This window comes from Monomorium pharaonis, unplaced genomic scaffold (assembly GCF_013373865.1).
Source record: "Monomorium pharaonis isolate MP-MQ-018 unplaced genomic scaffold, ASM1337386v2 scaffold_581, whole genome shotgun sequence".
NCBI classification, from domain to species: Eukaryota; Metazoa; Arthropoda; class Insecta; order Hymenoptera; family Formicidae; genus Monomorium; species Monomorium pharaonis.
The window spans coordinates 11,457-38,306 of NW_023415892.1; the positions used below are offsets into that span (position 1 = coordinate 11,457).

The 26,850-nt window shown below is 31.7% G+C and overlaps 3 protein-coding genes across 7 annotated transcripts; 1 reads left to right on the top strand and 2 right to left on the bottom strand.

Moving 5' to 3' along the window:
- Positions 1-245: 245 nt before the first annotated feature.
- On the bottom strand, positions 246-9,690 carry LOC105834898. 3 transcript variants are annotated; one of them, XM_036295025.1, is made up of 10 exons: positions 9,203-9,690; positions 8,457-8,594; positions 5,244-5,449; positions 4,822-5,118; positions 4,127-4,210; positions 3,474-3,566; positions 3,125-3,244; positions 2,721-2,941; positions 2,227-2,386; positions 246-1,709 (listed from the first exon to the last, which is right to left on the bottom strand). In XM_036295025.1, the coding sequence occupies exons 1-10, from the start codon at positions 9,463-9,465 to the stop codon at positions 1,570-1,572; spliced, it is 1,722 nt and encodes a 573-aa protein (XP_036150918.1). In that variant the 5' UTR covers positions 9,466-9,690; the 3' UTR covers positions 246-1,569. The 3 variants fall into 3 exon arrangements, with proteins under 3 accessions (XP_036150918.1, XP_036150919.1, XP_036150917.1); XM_036295026.1 differs by lacking the exon at positions 2,227-2,386; XM_036295024.1 differs by lacking the exons at positions 246-1,709; positions 2,227-2,386; positions 2,721-2,941; ... (3 more) ...; positions 4,822-5,118; positions 9,203-9,690 and having other exon boundaries at positions 5,335-7,636.
- A 2,019-nt stretch (positions 9,691-11,709) lies between these two features.
- Positions 11,710-14,058, top strand: LOC105835673 (eukaryotic translation initiation factor 1A, X-chromosomal). The gene is made up of 5 exons (XM_012679157.3): positions 11,710-11,943; positions 12,161-12,244; positions 12,334-12,570; positions 12,752-12,852; positions 13,060-14,058. Exons 1-5 carry the CDS (start codon positions 11,928-11,930, stop codon positions 13,063-13,065), a joined length of 444 nt encoding a protein of 147 aa, XP_012534611.1. The 5' UTR covers positions 11,710-11,927; the 3' UTR covers positions 13,066-14,058.
- Positions 14,059-15,981: 1,923 nt separating this feature from the next.
- On the bottom strand, positions 15,982-26,804 carry LOC118648666. Of its 3 annotated transcripts, XM_036295023.1 has the most exons (3): positions 22,956-23,078; positions 18,350-18,428; positions 15,982-16,943 (listed from the first exon to the last, which is right to left on the bottom strand). In XM_036295023.1, exons 1-3 carry the CDS (start codon positions 22,972-22,974, stop codon positions 16,814-16,816), a joined length of 228 nt encoding a protein of 75 aa, XP_036150916.1. In that variant the 5' UTR covers positions 22,975-23,078; the 3' UTR covers positions 15,982-16,813. The 3 variants fall into 3 exon arrangements, 2 of the variants coding, with proteins under 2 accessions (XP_036150916.1, XP_036150915.1); XM_036295022.1 differs by lacking the exon at positions 22,956-23,078 and having other exon boundaries at positions 18,350-18,989; XR_004965394.1 differs by lacking the exons at positions 15,982-16,943; positions 22,956-23,078 and adding an exon at positions 25,973-26,804.
- Between the last annotated feature and the right edge of the window lie 46 nt (positions 26,805-26,850).

Here is a 26,850-nt window from a genome sequence, read left to right on the forward strand (position 1 = left end):
GAACAATCGAGATACGTACTGAGATATACTACAGTACAAACTAAGTATCTTCCTATGTCTCGCTTCTCCTACGGCATAGTACGTACCTGCGAATATCCCGCAGTATCTGTATAGTATGGGAATCGTCAGGGAACGGTCGATCATGTATATGCACGCATACATTTACACGCCTATGCGCGCGCGCTCACATCGGATCAGATTTATAGGTTAGGTAGGCGTATCCGTGGAATTTTATTAAAAAAGAATTTTTTTTATGCAACTTCGAAATAAATTTATTATTTCATTTTCTACAAAACAAAACAATATTGCAACCAATCATATTACAAAATATTACGTACAATCAACAACATTACAAACAACCAACCAACCAACCAAAACTTGTTCTTTTAAGTAATAAAATTATATCTAAATACTTATAGTGCGCGAGCGTAAAATGGAATCTTATGAAATACAAATCGGTAATAGTCTTACTTTATAACTAGATTAGGCTTCTTTTTATCCTATCTTTCCTCAATTTTTAATCAAGTTCTGTTATCCGCATAGTTAACAAAAAAATTTGATATATGCAATCGCCGTAACTCCGATTTTTGACTTTAAAGATCCATTAATAAAACGATAATGTTTAAGAAGACATAAATACTGTATCTCAGTAGCTATGATATATCTACGTACAATAGAAGCTCCATATTTGCGCGTATTTGTTATTTGCAGGTTTAAAATTAATCTGCTTATAACAATGAAAATAAAAAAATAACATTTTTTTGAAAAGTAATTCTTATTTTAAATTAAATCAAATTAAAAAATACATACATACAGATGTGTATGCGTGTGAAAAATTGTTTATGTAAATTATTTTACATTTGTAAAATTTAACAATTCAGTAAAAATGTAAGTCTCAGGAATATGAAGCTTTTACTGTATATCACAAAACGCGAATGCAATAAATCTATCTCTGTTCCACAGGCACGAAATTTGCAAAACGTTCGTACGAGATCCGTATACTAGCTGTTTAATTCTTAAACTAATCTGAGAAAGTACAAAAGTCTATTAAATGTCTAATATCACTGTCTAATCGAAAATTATAAATAATATATATATATATATATATATCACAATATATCACAATACAAAAATGCCTCAAGCTTCCTAGTTTGTCATAAGTCTATGCCGTCGGCACGTACAAAACACGTGTTCTTGACGTAAGTCTTTCGCTCTATATATGTATAAAAAAACTTCACTTAAAACGAAGCAACTGTGATAATTTTGATATTAATATACGAATAAAAAAGGTTTCTCTGATCTCGGAGAGAGATTGATAATTCGTTTAATTATACGAATGACGAGAAACCTAACAGCGGCGCTCTCGATCTGGCTATGTTATTCATGATGATCTGATCGCTGTTTAGACTGACTACTGCACTGCTTTCCAGTTCGAAGTCCGTGTAAGACGAGTAGTTCCGCACGGGTTTCTGCCGCTTCCATGACTGCCTTAACGAGTCATTCACGTTCGCGTAGTGATTCACAAAGGAATAGCATTATTTGATTTTTACAGTATTGATCAATTATATATTAATCTTGGTTTTCATCTTGGTGCTCATGATTATTGTGGTTTTGTCTTCCCATACGTTCTTTTGCATGGGCTAACCAAATTTTAATTGGTGCTGAAATTTCATCATCTGTTGCATCAGCATGCGACTTTCGTATAACATCTGGAAAAAAACATTTTAATTTTTTATTATTTTTAAATAAATTTTTATTTTTTATAAATGCATATAAACATTTTTTTATCACCGCATATATATATATATGTATATATATATATGTATCTATATATATATATGATTTGTTAGAAATATACACAAAAAAGTTGCAAATTATTTGTAAACATGTTTCATTTTATAAATACTAGACACCACAGACGTGCGCTTCAAATGCGCTATTTAAATTTTTATAAATTACATTAATAACCTTCTGCAACACATTGTCATTTGCTAACTCCGCAATGACAGCCGCTTACGAAGTTAGCGCAACGAGAAAACCAATCAGCATTACGGAAAAGTAACAACAATAATTTCAAGAAATGTGACATATCCTTTTTTAGAAAGATCCTTTTTTAGAAAGAAAGAAATGCAATGGATATTTATAATGCTACAAAAGTATTTTTCAAAATATATAACATTTAACATTTCTTAATAAAAAAATATTGCTTTTAAATATTTTACTTACTAATAATAACTTTACACAAATTCAACGTCGAAAAATTAAGTTTTTTCTTTGCTCCTACCCAACTATATTTTATAGCAATTTCATTTGAAAATATTAATCTCATTAGTCGTATACATGAAGTTCGCATACATCCACTTCTTACACGTGCCAATTGTTTAATCTAAAATGCATTTAAATTTGCATTATTAAAAATTATACAAATAATATATGTAACATAATTATAAAAATAAAATTGTTCAAATTTTTAAACAGCTAGTTTTGTATACACAATCTTAAAATTAAAACAGTATCAATTTTGCAAAATTTACTAGATTCTTTACATTTCATTATTAATATATTAGTTAATACACATTTGTAAAAAATTAATTCTTTTACAAAATTACTATTTAAAATTTTTAAGTACAACTGTTCGGAATTTAATTGTTTGTCAGATTCTAAACAATATTCTTTTTTTCTTAAAAAATACTTCTTTAAAATACAAACATTTAACATACCATTTCGTCTCGATAATCTGAATTATTTTGTAGTTTCAATTCTACAGTATCCAAGTCCTTTTGCTCTTTCAATGGAAAATCTTTTAAAGTATCAATATTTTCTTTTTCTTTAGTGACATCAAGTGACAATTTTTCTAAAATGAGCTTTACATTTCGTTTTACGTCATTCATTGCTATTTCCAAATTTATTATTTTTCCCACAACAAAACGTTGAAAATTTTCTATAAAACCAAAATTTATATTCATATTTATGTATGAAATATAAGTTAAAAAATATTATAAATACGTTAAAAATTAAAATAAAAAAGAAAAATATCGCTATATTGTTTTGAAGATTGTTATAAGTATTTAATACGTAACAAATAATTCTAAATAAATACAAAAAGTATTACTTGCATACTCACTCTGTTCATCATACGACTGTGATACTTTTGTATATGTCTTGTTTACAATAGACTCACGTTGACTATTCGTAATATCTGTATTATTCTCATTAAAGTTGGGTTGAAATCTAGAATGTAAACCTAAAAGTAAAAAAAATTTAGCATAATATTTTCTAATACAATATTACAAATAATAATAAATATTTTATAATTGACAACTTTGAAATGTTTATGTTAGAAATATGGAAATAAAATAATGCAACCAACTTTACAAAAATTAACATTAAACACCATATAACATTTCCATTTAGTAATTTACTTATTAAATAACCATAATCTAAAACGTAATTAAAATAATTTGCATACTAACTTTCATTATCAATCCAGTCATTGTTCGACGTTTCAATATTATCGTTGTTACCAACGTTAGAAAAATCATGGTATAAATTTGTATCATGTTGATCTGAAAGTATGACATGTTACCATTACTATTTCAATACCTTTGTAACAGTGATTTGGAATATATTCAACATTTATCAAAAAATATTTTCAAATAAAATAAAAATTATTTTTACAAAACTAACAAGTTAAAACTATTTTTTAAACATTAAAGATAAACATTACGTGCTTCAGAATACAAAAATTATAAGTGTACAACGTATAAAATAATGAATAATTATAAAATTGCAAGTAAAATAGATATTACTTGCATATTACCTTTTGAATCTCTACTATAATTATTTATACCGTGGGACTTCAAGTAATAAAACAATGTAATTAAAAAAAAATGATTGAACATATATGTATCTATTTATAGTCAATTCTTATATTTAAGACCGTCTTAAGTACTGTCTTAAAATGTCATCAACTAAGCACAGAGCGATATTAGCATCCTAATACATTATTTAAGACGATCTTGAAATAAGATCCGACTATGAATATTGGTCTTTCATTTGTATCTTATTTATGATTTTTATATTGAAAAAAAACGGAAAACAATTTGTTCAAAGTATATATACATACCTAAATTAGAATTGCAGTCAATCACAGCTGTCATACAATCTAAATAGCCATCAAAGACTTTCACATTTGTATGCTTTTGTAATGCTAAAACAAAAAAATTCAATGTGTTTTTCTATTTATTTATATTATTCATACATCTATATCAATAAATCTGTTATAAAATAAAACTTGACACTGTGTTAATATAATGAATTATTTGTGTTTATTGATTGCTTAATATAAAATAAGTCACAAATAATACGTTATATAACACTGTGTTATCTCTGATGCTAAATTTCAATATTTATATTTTATTTTAATTTTGAACCTTTTTTAAATATTATATATCTTTTCACATTATATTTTAGATTCTAATATCATGAAATTGTACTGAGAGATTAAGAATAAAATTTAATATATATTTACTTAGACTTAAATAGATTTACTTATAACTAATTTATTAACTTTTTTATTAACAAAATTTACTTAATTTGTGAGAACTTAATTTAAATTTTCCATAAATGTATGTGCAAAAAATTACTTATTTGTACAATACATAGGAAGCTGTACATATAAAAGAGGATGCATGTGTAAGTATGTGTGCGTATACAGGTATGATTGCAAGTATTACCTGAGAAATGTAATGTATATTTTGTTTATTTTGCTGTTGTGTGAATCTCTTAAACAAAATTTTCTTCCACAAAATATATACTTACAGCAATCATCTTGTTTCTTAATTTTTCCCAAGCACTTAGGTGCAGAATTTTGCTGAGCTGATGTAGAACTTGCTATTTTAATTTTTTTCGGCACATGTGTTGCGGTCGTCGGAATTGTTGGAATATCAGAAAGAAAACTTGCATCTGACTGATCATCGTTGCTACTTGATGAGTCTGCTACTTTTGCAGCTCGGAGTTTTCTTGACTTCTTCCTGTACTCCTCTCTCTCAGTGCCGGAATTTAAATCGGATGTTTCCTCTGCATCCTTCAATTTTTTCATCGCTACTGCATACTGAACTGCAACAAAGTTATATTATGAAATGTTTTGTTTTGATATTATTTAAAAACATACATTGATAACATCAACAAGTGCATGCACCAAAATAAAAGTACACACAACAATATAATATAACATTGCTTACAATATGTTCCATATATTTTTTTAATCAGATGCCTCGTCCAGGTTGGTTCCGGATCCTTCATTAATTTCACCGCTTTGTCATACATCTTATTATTGGTAAAATTTGGCCAAACGGCACTTTGCAGATCTATACTCAACCAATTATTAGGGACAACTTGAAGTCCATCCTCAAACTCTACGACCGCGTAATATGTCTTGTCAGTCATTCTGTTCCAATAAATATACAAATTATATAGCGGTATGCATTAATGGAAAAGCAGCAAATTTTTCATCTCCGCAAGGTAGTTTCACATATTTTCTAATGACATGTTGTAACGGCCACGATTTTAAAATCGAGCACGAGTGCACGACATAAATTCCAAGTAATGAAGATGGACAAGGAATATCATATGCTTCTTTTTTTTCCAAAAATTCGTGACCTATGATCACTGGAATATTTCGTTTTGTGCAATATGCAATATTTTGTATACATACAATAGCACCACATTTTAAGCCACAACAATTATCTGCCAGTGACCCAGCTTTTAACGTTATGCCGTTATATTTCACAATTTTATATTGCGGATTGCTAGTGTTGTCTATTAGTGGACCGTCAAAATGCAACTTTATTAACTTTGGATGTCTGAGAACAGATTCCGATGAAATGATCGATGACAGTGATAAATCTGAATTAATATCTTGTTCAATATATCTTCGTACTACTTGCTGTAAAGGTTTGTCTGACTTTCTAATATACTTCTTTAATATTTGCATATAGTTTTCAAATTTAAATGCACTGAAATTATCTATCGGTCCAAATTTTTTTACGTCATCTACAAGATGTACTAGACTGTGGACGTTATGTGACATGTTATAAATTCCATATAGTTTTTTATATGTTTGAATAAAAAAAAGAATCAATTCGTGTGCATAGGTTACATATTCGTTCAATTCTTGTGATGATAAAATTCTGACAATCACATGTAGTATTAGAAAATTAATATACACATTCTTCTTTAATACTGATTTAAAAGCTAATGGACCTGTATATAATAATATCAATCTATATTCCGTAGCCTTCCATAATTTGACACAATCGAGCTTTCGTGGTTTCCTTGCAAATTCTACAGGTATATAAGGTTTCAGTTGTGACACTAAATTTGTAGAAATTATCTCAACAGCTCTCGATTGCAGGCGGTATTTTAGGTCCCCTGCAAGCCATAAGTATATTAATTTGCGCATAATTCCCAAGCATATCAGATGCATATAATCTAAGGGAACATTCGTGACTGGCTTGAAATGAGGCACTTTGAGCAAACTACATGTCATATTTGGCTTGTGATAATTATCATCTGTTTTTTTAATAAAATCATCATCTGTTCGCAGTGGTGCATCGACTTGCGGGAAACATATTCGATTTCCTAAATATTCTCCTTCTGTTACACATTTTGTGCAACTTGAATATCCAGAATGTCCCTTTACACACAAGACAAATGATTTTGCTGGTGTGTCGCAAATTAGAGTCTCAAGTCTGCACGGTATGTTACGATTATTAAAATCAATGCCATTTTCACACATATCTGTAACCTCATCAACAAACTGCATCAAAAAATCATTGGCGTTCGCTGGCTTTTCATTTCCGTAATAAATCCCGATAACAAAAACGTTATTATATGGATTAATCGAACCTAATATAGGCCAAAATTGCTGTAGTGATGACTTCGATAGTGGTAATCCATCAATATTAACACTGATTTTTACACAATCGATGTTATCTTTTACAGATGCCAATATCTTCGATACGGAATTTAATACACCAAAATGATAGTAGCTTCCAGGTGGTACTATACGTAATTCTTGCTTTCTTGGTGTTTTTAAAAGTGTTCTTGCATCTAATGATAACGTTGAAAAGCAAGAATGCATTCTCAATCTTTGTAACAATGCTTTTAAAGCGGTGTGCGGAATTTGATATTTTACAGCCCACATTGCGAGATCATCCGTAAAACTATTATCTGTTGCATCACTATCATTAGATAGATTAAATCTCGATTTTTCAGAAAGAACCGACTCTTCTGATTCAAAAATATAGTTATTTGATTGTCTACATATCTCAATATTTATGTCTTCAACAGAAGCATTATTATTGTCATTCACGTTATCATTATTAATATTTTCATTCACGGTATCATTATTAGTATTTCCAATGTTCTCAATTTCAATATCACAATTCATTCTAAAAACATTTTCTGTACTTTTTGTAAATTTTTCATGAATATTAATATGTGAGTTTTCATGTGAAGTTGTATTGAAAAGAACATCACAAATTAAATCAGATTCTAGTTTAGTAATTCGGTTCAAGTGCCGTTTCGACATACATGAAATGTCTTTTCTTTGCCTTTTTCGATTCATTTTATTCTGTTAAAATACAATATGTACGTAAGATATCAATAATTTGTCTACACATAAATATTAACGATCAGTAATGTTATCAATGTCATCAGAACTATAACAACAGGATAAATTATCTTACTAATATAACTAAATAAGTTTTTCAATTGAAACATGGTCAGAATCTTAGATAAAGAACCTAATTATACCAAAAGATTAACATCTAAAATGTTGCATATAAAAAAAACAAAAGATAGGTCTCAACATACACAATGATACAGAACACTTAGAAAATGTTTATATGCCTATCTTTGACTCCTTCCCGAATATTTAAACAACCACACATCAGTTGACAGTTATTCGTAAAGACATAAACATGTGGAAAGTAGAAATACTGACAAGTCATAAAGTAAGAATTATTTCCTAGCAATTAATTTGTACAAAGTTTTTAATTATTGACAAATCTGGTCCTATTGTACTTATTTATTTCAATTTAGTACTCCACCTTTTAAACCTCTTAACGTATAAATTATTTTTTACTTACTTTTTCTTCATTAATACAATTTTAACAATTTGACGAAATTATCATATTTCTTTTACTTTTTATTTTTATATTTATTTGGTATTCCTTTAGTTTTTTATTTTTATTAATTTATTATTTTAACTATTGACCAATACAATTATACAATTTTACTTTTACTATTTATCATACAACTCTTAATCTGAATATACTCATGACAATATTAGAACAATGACATACATAAATAAAGAACCACGGGCTTCACAATACGATTTTGCTTAAATTTTATTCATATAAAATATAAAATAACAGTGGTATTAGACGTACCTTGAGATACAGAAGATTACGTTAAATCGGAGGAAAATTACGCTGAATAAATCAAATATTTCCTTAATATTTTTATCCAATTTTATATCATCCAGATACAAAACTAATTTAAGACCTCGGCAGTTCTTCGGCTGCTTCCTACAAATAATAGAACATAATTCTGATAACGTACAGTTAGAATACTTATAAAACTAAATTATGTAATAATTTTTTGATATATGTAATAATTTTTTATAAGTCTTGTTAATAAATTTGAGATTATCTTTGTTGCCGCTGAGATCTCAGAAAGAACTTATATGGTGAATAATATTGTCATGATTAACAAATATTGATAACATAAATCATAAGCGGTTAATGTTTGTGCATTAATAAACAACAGAGCTGATGGAGTGTGGCTCGCAACCTTTTCTCTCTCTCCTCCCTCACCTCATCTTCAATTAGAAGATATAAAAATAATTAATTTGCAAGACATGCTTCATCAGCCCTCTTGTTCATTAATGCACAAACATTAACCGCTTACGATTTATGTTATCAATATTTGTTAGTAGGTAATGACAATATTATTCATCGTATAAGTTCTTTCTGAGATCTCAGCAGCAACCAAGATAACCTCAAATTTATTAACAAGATTTTTATGAAAAATCATTACATATATAAAAAAATATTACATAATTTAGTTTTGTAAGTATTTGTAGTAACGTATTCAATATAAATATCAATATTGCGTGACATAAGGGAAAGATTACCTTGGATAAAGAATCTCTTGCGAAATCGTACGTGTAACCCAGCGCGAACATAAACTCGTCGGAAAGACAAAACAGGTGGGGACACTGTGGGGACCGCCGACACTGCCGTAGATAGCGCTTAAACTGAGTATGTTCTGCAGAATATACGTTGACAGTTTTACGCTCGGACTAATGTTTACAAGACTAATGTTACAAGGGAGAATAAGGTAATGATAGTGCTTTGGGTGTGAATCAGTGCGCGATCGATGTAAATTTTTATACATGAGATAACCGCAAGGTTCTTATTTATGTTCTCATATATTACGGATAATCACAGTATACGGATAATCAGTATAAGCATCGTAGTTTGTTCGTACATTCTGAGTATGAACTTAAGAACATATGAAAAATGATATACTGATCAAGATGTTATACGAATATACTCAGAATGTTAGGAATGGTACGTACGACTACAGTACTTTCAGTATGAGTATATAATATTCGTATAATATCATGTGCTATGTGGGATAATATGCTTATGCCTTACGCCTTAAATCTCATTGTATAGATACCGCTTTAGACCGTGTCTAAAATACGTCTTAATGACGTCTTTATGTCCCGATTTTGGGTGTGTGCTGTCTGGGAAAATAATCAGATCATGACTGAAATATGACTTCGAAATGACGTCATCATGACGTCAATTTTAGTTCATGTAAAAAAATGGTCATTTTGATGACATATGACCAGATATAACCATTTTTGGACGTCAAAATGACGTGGGCTTGCTACCTGGGTGTCCGATGGACGTTCTATGGACGTCCTGTGGACGTGATAAAAAACGGCATTCAAAATTAAATTTTACATTAAATAAAAGGGTAAAAACAGAATAAAATATATAAATATAAATATTTATTTAAGAAATTATTTTATTTTTTTGATAGATTATACATTAAACAATTTTAATTAAATAAGTATCATATCCCACACAGCACACTTTATCCTAGGGATGTCCCTGGGATGTCATTTTGGGATATCGCAATATCGTTGGATATCCGTGGACCGTCTGCGATATCCGAGGGATATCCAAGGGATACACAAATGTCCACCGATTTGATATTCTGTAGATATCTCAAACAATATCCAGAGGATGTCCAAGGGATTTCCTGAGATATCGTAATATACCTTAGTAAAAAAATTTGTCAGAATTAAAAAAATTTTTTTCAGGATTTCTGATAAATGTTTCGATTTTTTATAATTGAAACGTTTCTCGGAAAAATTTTAAAAATAAAAAATTTTGATTAATTAAAAAAATTTTTGAATATTTCTAAGTATTTTTGAGAGTTTCTAAGAATTGAAAAAAACTTGAACAAAAAATAAAAAATTCTAATTATTTTTACGGCAATTTTGTAAGAGAAAGAAGACTATAATATAACATGTTTCAGCCAAGCCGTCGTACCTGTTAAAGTATGTTTAATAGTTTAATATCTCTATACCTGAAAAAACGGTCACCCATCCAAGTGTCAACCCTCGCCGATGTCGCTTGACTTTGAAGACCGTACGCATTCTAACGCTTCGTGGTGATCCATAAACACTTCTTGTTTATGGATTCATATTTGTTATAGATCATTACAATAGATGTTGTCAGAAGGATAAAACATGTATAGTTAACTTATATTTTTATAAATAAATATGAAGTTTTACCATTTTTTTTACTTTTTTTTACTATTTTTATATATGCGCGCAAAATAGTATGTAGACTAACTTATTAAAAAATTTGTTTTTGCTGTTTGTATAAAATAAAAAAATTTTATTAATGTCATTTTTTATAATTTTTTAGTATATGTAGCATATTATTAATATGCCACATTGTTTCCATAAGTGTATTTTCTTTATGTTCTGACGTTTTAATCTACGTTTCTTAAAGATTTAATTTACGCTTCTATCACTCTTTTGTTACATTATAATTAACTTTCTCTTTACACTTGATTTATGCTCCATTAATTGTAGGGATAAAAAAGATATGATGGGACATTATTTGGATGTAATAGGATATCGTAAGATATTAATGAATATCTTACAATATCTTATAATATTTTAAGATATTTTTTTGAGATATCGAAATATATTAATAAGATATCATATGACATCTTAAGATATTTTACGATATTTTAAGATATTTTTGTAGGATATCCCGGGAGCTACTCATTGAGATATCCGTGAGATCGCCTTCGTCTGTCTGGGATAATTTGGGATATCCTCAGGATAAAGTGTGCTGTGTGGGATGTATAATATTAATTAAACAATCAGCTTAAAGTATTTTGTAATTATCACACACATATATATATGCATGTATGTATACATACATGAGTTCTTTTTTGGATGCGTATACGTTTTCAAATCGTAAACTATTGTTTCGTAATATCCGTGATAAACCGGAAGTATGACTTATGACGCTCGAGTCAACTTCATCACCAGATCAAAATTTTCAATAAGTTTTTCTTTATTTCACGAACGTTTTCCTTAGTCAACTCGTCAATAGAAAATCACGTAAGTAATTGCTGTTCGGAAATTGGAGCTGAAGAGCAGCGGACAGACGTCTTGCTTAGACCGATGTTTCGCAGTCGACCGTCGTCACTCATCACTCGCCGTTCTGTCGCAACGAGGATCTTGGACGCGTTGTAGCATTTCATCACTTTTGTTAGAGTAATTGTATTTTTGTCGTTTGGGAATATCGTGCTGAGACATCATGCCAAAGAATAAGGGTAAGTGTGATTTCGGTTTTGCCTCGCGTTTGCCTTTTTTCTCTGAATCCTCGCGATTTTCCCATTATCGCGATTTGTCCTACCGATGTGGTTAAGTTTGCTAACCTAATTCGCGTCAATATTAAGATCGCCTTCAAGGCGATCCGAGCTTCGTGATTTCGCTTTCTTGCGCGTCTCATATATGTGACTATTGTCACCAAACACGCGCTGTTTGCAGGAAAGGGAGGTAAAAACCGGAGAAGAGGAAAGAACGAGAATGAGACTGAGAAGAGAGAACTGGTGTTTAAGGAGGATGGACAAGGTGAGACGCGATGCGCGGACGACACGACGTTCTCACTGGAACAAATATCGATAATTTATTCACGGTGCTTTTGGGGTTTTTTTGCGCAGAATACGCCCAGGTGACAAAAATGCTAGGCAATGGTAGGCTAGAGGCCATGTGCTTTGATGGAGTCAAACGGTTGTGCCACATCCGTGGCAAGCTGCGGAAGAAGGTATGGATTAATCAGGGAGACATCATATTGATCGGATTGCGAGATTATCAGGATGCTAAGGCGGATGTCATCTTGAAGTACACGTCCGACGAAGCACGTAATTTGAAGACGTATGGCGAATTCCCAGAAACTGGTAAGTGCTATTCCATGATATTTTGGAATGTTCTAAATGCCTGTGAGGTGTAATAACTTTGATAAAACTCATCTCTTCTGAAAGCTTTATCTTAAAATGAATTATTAAAATAAAATTTGATGCAAAGAATATGAAAACAATGGTTATATCTTTGTTTTAACATAAAATTTTTCTCTCTTAGTACGTATCAATGACACAGTGACCTTTGTGGAAGATGGATTTGATGAAGACATTGAATTTGGTGATGAAATTAGTGATGATGATGAAGATGATGTTGACAACGTAAGTTTATATATAATTCTTGAAATTTTTTTGTTTCTGTAACCTGGTTTTATTCTTAAACTGTATTTATTCTTTATTTACTTATTTATTTGTCCAACAATTTTATTCTTTATATTATTTATTTTAATTTGTATTTAAGAAGCTTATTTCCTTTGCTTCTTCTTTATTAATTACATTTATATGCAATAATACAATATGTCTTTACAGATCTGATGACCTGCAGTGTAATAATAATTAAAAAAGTACATTGTAAAGAAAGTGCATGAGGACATTCATTTCACAAAATACAATTATATAGAGTCAAAGTTTTCTTCTATTGAGTAGCTCATCTCCCTGTATGTATCTATAAATAAATCGTCAATTTATGGATAACATCGTGTTCCAATTTGAGTAGTCGTTTTTGATATTTGTAAATTTTTATAGGAACACAAGTTCATTCAAATAGCAAAATTACATGATATTTAGCATATTGAATTAAATTTCGTACACCAGATTAGCTAGATTTTACGTTCGTGTACGTAATACCTTTGTATAATCTTTGTATATTTCTTTTTTATTTACGTCATGTATTATCTGCCAATTCGTGAAATATACATGTACATTATTTAAACAGAAAATGAAATATTACTATGTATATCATGCAATAAGTACTCTTTATATGTTAAAATGTTTTTCACTAAAAATTGTCCAGAAGTTTAAGAAATTATCGAGAAGCGAAGTAATGTACAACAATTTGATTTGTTAAATTTTGATGAAATTTTAGAACTACATTAGTGTACATGTTAAATTAATAAATTAAATGGCGTGTGAAGGGAGGACAGGTTGTCAGTGATTTTTCTGTCTTAGTATCATTTTAACTTTGATCAATAATGCACGTTGTTAATAGTAATATAGCTATTCAATACAGCAAATGATGTATGCCAGATAATTTTTAGGACATGCGTTATGTATCAGTGCAATCGTTCAATGTGTGCTATTCTTCATTGTATCAGAAGGGGACTACAGTTGCTGCATTTCAACATTAACAACAATTTTATCGGATATTAGCAACAACGAAAGTGGGCAGTTATTTGTATCGTTTTTGTTTCTATGAGAGAACAAATTTTGAAATAATATTGTTTAGTTGTTTATAATACAATTGAGCGGATAATTTGATAGTGGTTTTGGACTTTTTTCATGTTAAATAAAATTACATATGTAAATGAAGATAAAAGATACTTATTTTCCCATACCTTTTCCAATAAAGGTGTTTTCCCACACAGCAAAAAAGTGTAAAGTAGAACGAGAGCAGAACCAATCATGGGACGTTTTTTAGTTTTTAAGGAATTCGAATCTACGTAACAAAAAGTAATTCGTTTTGTTCCGTTTATGCTTTTCCGTTGCATAAAAAGGTACTCTCACTCATCGAATTAAGAATAAAGAATACAGTAAAAAATAAATAAAGATTTAATATCGCATTGTATGATTCATATTAAAAAGAATGTATACTTACTTAAAATTGTCCGTCTGTTATGTAAAATTGTTAAATTCATATCCGAAATATACATTAGTCTTCCTTAATTTTTAACAATAAAAAATGATTTAGGTGAGAGTAAAATGATACGGAAAAAATAGTGATTAATAATTTATTGGATGTTCAAATACGAGCGAAAGGATGAGACGGGTGTTCTTTTTTCCCTTCCTTATCTTTCCATTGCAGAGGACGCAATTCTGATGCAACATTTTATTTATTATGCCGCGGATAGTTGTATCACACAATAGTATGTAGTAAATTATAATTTCTTTTGTTTTTGATACCTTGACGCCATGCAATACTATTGTAATGATAACTTGTAATGATTATAGTGTTGAGGAGGGACATATAATTAGGAGAAGGGGAAATAGCTTAACTGTGACGTGTTACGTTATGAAGGAAAATTAATTTGTATAAAAGTATGTGAGATATAAAGCATCGGCTCGACACTGATGCGTCAATACTCTTACAATGATAAGTGACGCACTTACATGCATTTAGAACATGTTCTTATTACATGTATATTATGTCTGATACTGTAAAACAACAAAATATGTTGCACATAGACCATGTCTGTGTGCTACGCGACAATATATTGTCGACTATAGTCATGTATAGCTGCACTTCGTGTATAATTTGTATAACGAATTATGATGCGTATAAAATATTCCTCTTCTCATGAGATAAATTGCGCAACATTGTTAACAGCGTTGAAGCATCAGCGTCGCTTCGGTATCCGTAATGAATTATATACTAAATGTTACGACAATACATAGGAGCATATTTTATTTTGATGCGCGTATGATTGTGCCTTTGGTCCTTAGGTCAGATAGGCTCTAGGCAAGTCTATTAAACGTAGTATATATATAACAGTCATTATAGATAATAATTTATAAACTTCAGATAGCATAATCGTTATATCTTTCAATATATTATACATTAATAGAATAGCTTATTTTAATTTTGTTCTTTTAAATATATTTATATATTATATGATTTTCCTTCCTCCTCTCGCTTGCGATCATTAAAATTGTGTCGTACACTGAAAGCTAACATTAGCTTAGATATTAAAACGAATTCGCATCGTCCGGATTTCAGACAACATAATTCTCTACATTGTCGCGTGTCGTTTTACCTGCTATTTTAGTTTACATTTATTCATGTGGATGACACAACGTCGACAGTATAACCGTATCGAGTTTACAAAGTAACGAGCGTTAACATTTATTCAGGAGCTCGCTATATAAATAAAATACTCCTGTTAGCGTCTTACAATTATTACAATCATGTTCATAGTACATATATATATATATGTGTGTGTGTGTGTGTGTGTGTGTGTGTGTGTGTGTGTGTGTGTGTGTGTGTGTATGTTTGTGTGTGTGTGTACTGTCTCTTTTTCTGTGTGTGCGTGTGTACGCGCGCGCGCGCGCGCGCATGTAAGTTACGCTAAGAAATTATCATATATACAATTAAAAATTGTTAGGAAATACCCTTTAAACAAGTTAAATTTATACATTATGTTTTGATACATAAAAACACTTCTCATTTCCGTTAATCAAATCAACACGGCCAGGGCACGATGATCCGGCACCTCTCGCGGCTTCTTTCTTTCTTTCTTTTTTTTTTATTGTGCCTGAACTCACGACTTCAGTCGAGTAACAACAAGAAATTTATTCCTTATTTCCGTTTTCGAAAATTTTGTCAACCGTCGAAAGTGTTAATAAAGAAAAAATATATATATAATATATATATTGTGTAATGCCGATCTATTAAGCAATATATTGCGCGGATAGAGTATAACTATCTTAAAGCTTAACAGAGCTATTCTCGCGAAAATCTTATTAATTTAGACGATCGCTGATATCGGCAGACTCGTTCGATCTTATTTTGTCTTGCGTTCCCGCCTTTTTCGCATTTCTTCCTTCCTGACATTTTCCATCGTTTTCGCTCGATACTTTTTTCCCTTCCATTTCGCATTATAGCTTCAGACAATACGAGAAAGGCGTTGCATACATACATGGACGGGTTGGCATAGTGAAGACTAGCGCGAATCGGCTAGTCGGACTAGCAACGACATACGCAGATACATCATCATCATTATCTTCGTTATCATCATTATTATCATAGATCGCGAGATTTCGACGAACGTAAAAGGGTAAGGCAACCGAGCGGAATGGAAAGGCAAGCAAATTCGAAGCGTAGGCCATGAGCGTGATAGTAAACCATTGTGCATATTTTGTGTGGCTTAAGAAAGGTAGCACCCCGAGAGGGTGAAGTGTTTTCACCCCCAAGATCATAAACCATCTCTCGACGCCCGAGGACGCGTCGAGTCCAATGTCTATCGAAATGCTTTCCTTGATAAAGGGATCCAAGGATCGACGAGGGGATCAACGTCGATTTCTTGTTTTTTTCATCGTAAATTCGAAGGGCAGAACGCGTGCATTATTCCTAATGATCCTTCTTCTCCTCTGTCATGAATGTATCCATAATCTTCTGCATCGATTCCCGCAAATCATCTGTGCCACCGGCTCCAGTAGACGATATCGTCCTCGTTTCTGTTCGCGTAGTCGTTGTTATGCTGCAAAAGATGGAATTGTAGTTAACATGTAATTTTGTTTCGAGATTATATTTATCGTTTGGTGAAAATGTTTGTCAGAATTTTTATATAATTTTTTAGAATTTTAAATTTATACTTTAAATTTTTTCAGATTTTTTAAAGATTTCAGAAATTATAGAATAAGAAATACTTGGAATATAGAATTTGTGCATGTAAAAATTTCTAGAAAAAAAATTTCATGTATAAAGGAAAGTCACTATTGGCTTAGACTTCCAAAAGCAAAACCCTTTTATTTCTTAGACTAAACATTGCACTATCTTAATACTGATAAAATATAATTTGCATAGATATAAAGAAATAAAAACCTGTTCATCATATATTTCATTTATGGTTTTTTTAATATAAAATTTACTAAAAACAAAATCTTCAAAACTTGTACACTTTTTCATGTAAATTGCATAGTTTAATAAACAATAGTAAATATGTTATTGATATTTTCAAATCATTTTACATATTTCTATAACTATTTTCTTTATATTTTTCTCTTTCATATTTTCCTTGTAGTGCGATTTAAAACATAAAGTTGTTGTGCACTTCTCCGTGAAACTACCCTGCTCAAAAAGTTCGATAGACATTGATAGAAACATAAAGAAATTTGATAAAAGTTTTAAATAATTTTATCTAAATCTATAATTTCGGACACCAGATTTTTGCCAAATAGAAAGCTATAAAATTCTATGGTTCTTTATCGTATCTAAATTAAGAACCGGTTGTTCCAATCTAAACTTACCACTCAGGTAAACATGTGTCTTTCTTTAGACACATAATAAGAGACACAGCATTATGACATTTCTCAACTATATTTTAATAATATAATAATAATAAATTGATTTTTTAAAAGTAAGTCCCAAATTAAACTTTGAAAAAAGTAAATAAAGTAAGTAAAGTATTTTTGGCAGTACAGTACATTAAATATTATACTAGCTAAAATATTTGTGTCCAATAGTTTGAATGTTCAAATTGATCTGAATATTATTTCAATATTTTAAATATTATATTGATTTGAAAACAATCTGAAAAATATTCAGTTTTTTTCTAATTATATCTCAAAATTTTTCCAATACGTTTTAGAAATCCTCAAAAAATTTAATAAATTCTCTAAAAATATTGTAAAATTTATATAAAAATTCTGAATAATCTCGAGAAAAAATTGTCTTCAGAGACCATCTGAGACATCTACGTGCAACTTTTTTAAAATTTTTTGATTTTTTGATGCGATGCGAAGAAAATTTTTAAATAACTTTGAAGAATACTGCGATCAGAAAATATAAATAAAACTTAATCATTAAAAAAGACAATAATCGACATAGCTGTCCTTGATATATTATTATAAATAAAAAAATGGAGAAAATATAATTTGTATGTACCTTTCCTGAGTAACAGGATCCACCTCGATCGTTGTCGTTTCCATGAAGGATGGCTCGCTATGTTGCAAAAAGTCAGATTCTGTGACAACAAATGAAAACAAATCAAACATTTGCTCTTCGTGCGCTTTTGGACCGCGGCGGATTTTCGCTATTTTCGCTGCTGCGTGTTTTACATAGAAAACAAGTACGAATTGTATATATATATAAATATATATATCTCTCAATTTTACATCATGCCCAAAACAAGGGAATAAGACTAGACACATATAAAAAAAGTTACAACACTGCTAAACAATTGACGATACAAAATATTAATACGCATTTTCACTCAACTAGCCAAACTATATGCAACTTTTTTTTTCACGTGTAATCTTCCGCACGTGGATCATAGCGAATACCTCGCGTGATTTATACTTGTTGTACAATTTTTACTTTTACTGTGTCCACTACTCATTTTCTCGTACTGTGATACTAATTACTTTTACACGTGTGCTACAAGCTGTAAATCATCTCAATTCATTTCGGCTGAATTCCTATATCTCGATTAATTTAAGGATGTATTACAGTCTCTGAAAAGTAAATTAAAATTGTTAATATTTAGACTTTAAATAAACTATACGCATATAAAAGTTGACTGAATAACATTATATTTCTATTCAATAGCACATTTTTAGTTTATTTACTTTATTTGTTCAAAATTAATTTTAAAAAAATAAGGACAAAAATCTTGATTTAAAAAAAATACTAAATGAGATTAGATTTATGCAAATATGCTGCATGATGCCAATTTCGAGAATTTGTCATCGAGCCACGGCTGTAAAAAGGCAGAAAAACTAAAAAGCAGGAATCAATCATATCAAATAATTATTGAGCGCTTACTGAGTCTTTAATACGATTGGTTCTTGCCTTTAGTTCTTTTTCTCTTCCACAGTCGTGGCTTGGTGGCAGATCCTCGAAATTGGCATCGCTAATGTTGCGTGTCGATTATTTTTTAGCTTAACAGACGGATCTATAAACCGAGGCTGGAATATGTAATATCACAAATTGAATTAATAAGCAATTTAATAATATTTTGATGCTAACAAGGATTAAAAAATATTATAATCAAATATCGACGCGCAGTTTGCATGAATTAAAAATTCATATGAATATTATTAAGCAAGATTCGCCTTGGCTGAAAAATGACGTTTCTTCGGTCAATTTTTTTGTAAGTACTTTAAGTATTCAAGATAATTTATACAAAATTTCAATGCAGTTCTGAACTTTAGTTATTCCGTAAATAAATTTTGTTTTATTTATAAAACAATTTATGTGTCGCAATAAAACTTACATAAATCATCTTGAATACTTAAAGTACTGATACATTAAAAAATTCAATTTTTATCATTATTTTTACTTACAATTCTATTAGAGCACACATTTAGAAACTTATTATGAAAATAATTTTTAATCCGATTAAGAAATTGCTGCTAATTTTTTTATATTACTTTCAAATGCAATATTGAATAATGTGTAATTTTTTCATAATTTTTTAATTATTTTAAAAATATACGTAATACATCCTTAAACGTATCGCGTAAAGCGACTGATCATTGCACGGGAAGTCTAATAAATCATGGTACAATCGACGACGAGGTGATTCCTCATTGCATCCTCTGCTCTTTTATGAGAAATTCCTTCGTCGATCCTACAACGACTCTTCCCCCATATATCTTGATGTACAAGAAGGTTAAAAGATAATTGCATATCATTGATTGGAAATCCTAAATAGCAGTCTGACAGATTCCATTTTCCACACAATTGCAATAAGACTTTTTAAAATCCCCTTTTTAGATGCGAATGCAAAAATGCCACTTAATGAGTCATATAGTATTGAACCAATTTTGATTTTACAACATTAGATTGAAGATTCATCGTTCACTTTTTAAACATATGTTCTACATTCTATGCAATTGTTCTGCTATTTAGGGTCGCTTGAAGAATCAGCTACACTTCAGAGGAAGACAGTACCGTTATGACAGAAATAAACGCTCGTTGATCTGTAGTTAATTACGGCGACATTGTTACTGAGCAATATTCGAAATACTTCTCAGTATAATTGTGCTGCACGTAGCGAGCTCGTGTAAAGCGCTGATAAAAGCCGCTGAACAAAGCATTTAGCAGTAGTTAGTCGTAAGAGACATAAGTACTCAACGTTCTCGGTACAATAGAAGATTATACTACGGTAAAAACTCAAAGTGGTATTTTTTTGACAGTTCGGCAAGTGCACCTCTGAATATTATAATAAATTCTGATCCTTGTAAAATTTAAAAATGCGGTATTGTATTAAAGACGAATTATCATTTAGTATCTCAACGACCGATTCAAAGTAAAGCAGTCAGTTCGAAGACATGTCATGTCAAAAAAGTTCTCGGCTGTATAGATTTTTTACACATTATTGTGCGAAATAATTTTTCTTGGGTAAAAAGTGTTACCCGAATCTAAATTAAAAAGAATCGTATGTTTCCATGCGTGAGTCTACCGCCCTTTGATTTTGACCGTAGTTATGCACAAAACGTTCCATGAGTTGCCAGCCATTTCATAAGAATCCGTACTAACTACGTTAGTTAGTGTTGTTAGACGAACGGTCAGGTATTGCTGGAGTATTATATTCGGTTATATTATTTTCCGATGTAGAAAGGATATTAAATACATCCTCGCGGAAGTTTCTTCAGAACGACGATAAATCACTTTAGTTGAGTCTTCACATCTGGCATATTAAAACAAGGAATAAATTACATTCGGATTGGGAGAAACTCAAGTATTTAAGGTTACTGAACCAATAAAGTACGTGTGATAAATTACGCGCTAATCAACGCTTAGACCTTAATTAGCCGTTCGATGTAGTTGCATTTACAGTTTGGATCAGCAGGCCGCTGATAAGAAGAACGATCAGGCTTGAGGGATGCGAGGAAGGAACATGAGTGTCTCCTGTCTCGGTTCTTTGTTCCCTCAGGGATTTGAAACCGAATGTAATTCCGGAGAGTTCGCCTTTCGAAATGCGTCGAAATGATACTGAAATCCAAACTTGCCGGAATTATATCGGTTCTTAGTCCCTCTTCGCACTGCCCTACGACGTACGTTTGCAGTTCTGCGGGATCGGAAGGAGTCGGCGAAACATGGATTCGTTAAGAAGCTGCAGCACATCGGCCGGTGCAACGCAACTCGCTCTCACGTTACGGCAAATAGAGAGTTGGTTTGGTGCCGTTTGAGAAGTTGCCGTGTGTACTTGTCCGTACATCGATAGAATCCGAAGCAAACGGCACACCTTATGCTTGCACACGTGTATAGGCACGATACATACACATACACTTACGGATTACTTACATGACGATTCGCCTAACAATCCTAACGTGACTAAAAAAACGACTGTTGGTCCCTCTACACTTTAGCTTTATCTTGAGTTGCTTATTGTCAGAAGAGAGCTAGAGGGGTAATAGTAATCTATGGGATGCTCTAACTAAACTAAACTAAAACAAAAAAATAAACAAAGAAAAAAGAGACAGAGAGGAAAAGAGAGAGAAGACAAAAATGGAAGACAAATATAAAAAGAGAAGTTGAAGCAGCGGCTCTTTTTGATATGACGAAGGTACGTGCAACTGGGCGTAAAACATATCTTTCTATTGATCGAAACAGCAAAATTGTTGTGCCCCGGCAACAGGGCACTGCACTAAAACAATTACTACGAGCGTAAACTAAGGTACGTACAAAACGCAAAGATACAATCATGCAGGGGAGTGCTAATGTCAAAACTCATGCAGTTGTACTTCAGAAAAAAGAAAGCTTGTGAAACAAGTTCGTTGAATGCCGGGGTTTACATCTTCTTAAATTAAACGATGATTTATCACAGGTATGTGATTTGTTACCGGTACAAGAGAATAACCTTACATGTGAAGAAGTTTTACAAGTCAGTACTCGTTGCGCGTTTTTTCAGTTGTTTCTCGCTGTTCACCAGAATCGTTAAGATCACTGCTGACATTCAATCAAAATAAAATCTTGCTCATAAGTAATTAAGTAGATAAATTAGCTTCGAAATCATTGCTATCGCAAATGATTTAGAAAATAGATGTCAGTATTATATGCGAACATCACACTCGATAAACGTATCCATCGATAATGTTTTGAACATTATTGCTAGGGGCATTACACATTTTGTAAATATATTATTAATACAAATTTTAAGCACATTATTCATAATAATCGTACATGTTTATACGTTTTCTTCAAAAGTGATGCGTTTACAGCAGTTTACATATCATCTGATGTATATTACAACTTCAGTTTATAAAGTTCTGCTTACAAAATGCCTACACAAGAGAGCTCATAAGATAATTATTGCTTGCGTTATTTTGTGAGTAAGAGCTAATTGGCGCATATTGATCGGAAAAAATTTTGAGTCGCGTCACCTTTGAAGACAAGATACAATATCGAATAAAGATACTAATTAACAGTTTAGATTTCTATCCTGATAATCGTATAAAAGTTTGGCCTGGCCTTTAAAAGAAATTTTAATATTACAAAACGGTATACACTTTAAAAAATAAATAATGTGAAAGGGTAATCGTACCCGGCTTGCCTCGGGACATTATTAGACAGAGTGTAGATGACACGGCGAAATATTTGTGGCTCCAGGGCAAGTATAAGCGCTATTAGAAGTACCAGCACAGCGACAGCTATGCTCATCCAACGCGCGCAGGCTGGCTCTACCGGATGTCTTCATCCTAGTCTTCGGTTCTATCCTATTGCCTGAGTAAACCGACCGTATCATATCGTGTGTTTCTGTCGCTTAAAGATTATCAATTGCCATAAATTATCGTCGGATATGTGAATTTCGATAAGTTAATCGATCGATTGATTGATTGATTGATTGATTGATTGATTGATTGATTAACTGACTGACTGATTGATGGATTGGATGATAGCGCCACCGCCATATGATTACTAAAAAGCCGAGAGTAACAGGATAGCCAAATTGTCTCGAAAATTAAAATCAAGATTAGCGTAATAATTTTATTACCGATAGATTAATTTTATTATTCAATAATGTGTTCATTATTAAACTCTCGTTAATCCGCAAAATATTACTGATTTCAATTTATCAAATTGGAAGTTAAGATACACGAAAAGAAAAGATTAATTGCACTTATTGTTAGTTGTTATGGCAAAATTTTGTGTGTGGTAGCTAAATTTTAGCTATACACAACTGAAATTTAGTTATCACAATACAAAATCTTGCTATAACTTTTATGTAAATTGAAAAATGTACTCAAAATTTAATCACAACTGTTTTTGTTGTATTTTACGAGTAATAAATCTCATGCAATTAAAAAAAAAAACTTGTATATATAGAGGAAAAGCACCGAATTTGGAACAGTTTCTTAAATTGGAACCCCCTTATTTCTCGGAAACTAAACATCGCACCGTACAAATACCGATAAAAACATAATCCGCTTGATTAATTAAAGAAATAAAAACCCATATTTCATACATTCGTGCCCTTTTATATAAATCTACTAAAAACGAATTCGTTAAAAGCGAGAGTTTTATTTGCACAATTTTTTTTTGCAAATTGCACAGTTTAAACAATAGTAAGTGTATTATTAATAACATTATCATTATTTCATATGTTTGCAGTTTCCTAAAACTGTTTCTTTTAATTTTTCCCTTTTTTATTTATTTTGTAGTCCAGTTGTAAATATAAAATTGTCATGTGTGTGTAAATTGGAACACTCCATGAGATCAAAGGTCTAGTAATGATAATTGTTACTACGCCGTTACCGTAATATAGCTAGGCCGTAATCGTAACTTTAATATATAACCTATATATATAATAACCTAAACGTTTCGAGACGATTTCACAATAAACGAATCGAAAAAAGCGTGCCTGTTAAAAAATAGGCAAACCTAACGGATCAACATAGAGTCTATAGAACTATGTAATTTAGATAAAATATATAAATCAATAAAATGTAATATTAATACTTTGATCGTATACGGGTTCCAAATTAGGCGCGTCAGATCCCCTTTTGACACATATCACAAAATCAATAGTTATTAAAAAAATATAGAGAACAGTATAAAAATTACTTATTATATATTATTATATATTATTTGATAGAAGATATACTTTCTAATTTAATTAGTATTTTCAAAAGTGTTTTTCTAACCATTATTTAAGAAATATAATCAAAAAACGAAGTGGTGTTCCAAATTCGATGCTTTTCCTCTATATATAAACTGAATTATATCATCTAGCATTAAATAATCACGTGTGTGCTGAGTTTATGCCCTATAAAAATTCTTTCGACGTGTTATAAATCTTTCTTTTTGTACGATTTTCTTTTCGATTGCAAATCCTGTTATTTCGTCAGCACTGTTGCGACAAAATCATGTAAAAAAACTTCATGGCATTAGATCTTTTTTTCCCATCGTCAAAAGCACTTTCAATGCGCCGACGTGTTAGACGTCATAATGTTTGATCATTCAACGTGACTGAACGCAAATGAAAAACCTCGAATGAAATTGCTAGTCCCAAGAAGCCCCTAATCACAAAACTCCATCCATCCTATAGCCAAGACCAATGGAAAAACAAAAAAGTAAGAAACGACGTTATCATAGTCGAACATTTCCTGAACGAGAAGCAACACTTAGTCGATCACCATTAATCGCACAATTCCTCGCAACGCGCCCACAAATAGAAGTATCGCACGCAATATGCAGACTTATGCGACTGCACTTGACAAGCTTTATTTTTTCTTGCGGATCATTATTTTTCTGTACGCACGACGTCGTCGATATCGTGTACATAAGACAGATATGGTCCTTATGCGAAACATCACGGATCATGCAATTCCCAAGCGAATAATTCCTATTTTTCTCTTGCAACCTCAAGTTTCAAGTAGCAACAGAGAGTCAAAGGTCTTCTTAATTGGAAATTAATAAAAATTATGTTCCAATTTTTGACGATGTTGGTTATTTCATTCAAGTTCAAAAAAAGATTTCTTCAAAAGGTTTCTTTTTAACCATTAGCATACTGCAAAATATTTTAAATAAATATAGTAATAAATATAAATATAAATAACAAATATAAAAAAGACTGAAAAACTAAGAAAACATTTTAAATATAAATTATAAACAGATTTAGAAGACCTCTGACCTCTTTTTTAATTTAAATTTACATCCCTGGAACAATGATATATCCATGAAATCTGTAATTTACGATCTTAAAATTCACGATTTTAATCAACGTTAACGTTATTTAGAGTTATCGTTCTAGGGATGATTTTCATCGATCAAATCTCATTACCCAATTTAACTTTTCGGACAAGTGCAAACATCAAATATACTTTCATCGTGCAATTAGCGAGAAGTTAGCGGGAAAATACATGGGAGTTAATACATGCAAAGGTAGCTGAAGTTCAACACCAAAACTCAACATGTAGTAATCTATGTACATATGTATATATATATATCTTTTCTTTTTTTTCGGGTTTGTTCGTTCCCATATGGGAGGCAATTAACGAGGAGGGTTTCAAGGGGTATGTACATTGCTTATGCAGAAGGTTAGCTGTGAGAGTGCGGTACCTTGGTCGTCCTCCAACGGGACAGCTCCGCACCTTCGTGCAGTGCTACATCCGACCCGCTGGAACTGCCCAACGTACGCCTCTTGCTCGGAGATCTTCTTCTAGGTTGCGGCGAACCGTCACTATCGGTGTCGCTGTGTATATCGTGTCTCGAACTACCATCATTCTTGTTGTTGTTATTGTTGTTTGTTGCTGCTGGCGAACGTGTCAGCGCCGCCGTCGTTCCCGGAACCGGGTGACGTGTCTTGGGAATACTGCGTCCCCCACTGTTCGTTCGCCGCTATCCAAGAGGCGGTCTCCCCGATCTCGGATTTCGTTAATTGCTCTTGGAGACTTCTCAGAGCGGACTCCGTATCGCCTGCTTCGCTGCTAGAGATCACCGTTCTTATTACCCTCTCAGTTCTCTCAATCTCCGGCGTTTCTGTTGTCTGGCGTTGTACAGTTGTGACCGTCTGCATAACATCGTCAGTCTTTATTGTAGTGGTGGAAGAGTCCGGAAACTTGTCGCCAAAATTGAAAATCTTACTCGGTAGCGTGTCAGCGACCTGGTTTAGCCTTTTGACAATCTCCTCGCGCGTTACAGGTTGCAAAGCATCAACTTCCGACGTCAGCGTCACGGTTCTCATTGTCTCTATGGTGTCGCTCGTCTTTAAAGCTCTTCAAGTTTTGCAGGATCGATCGATAGATCACTGGTTATCTTCGTTGTTTGTCGTATTTGTTCCACCGAGGGAATCATTTCTATCTTATTCCTTGTAATAGTCTCAGTCAGATCATCCGTTTGGGCTGCATCGCTCAGCAATACTTTTCTCTTTTCTTCTACCGTCTCTTCGATCAATTCGGCTTCGCGATATCACATAACATCACCAAGGAATCGCGGAC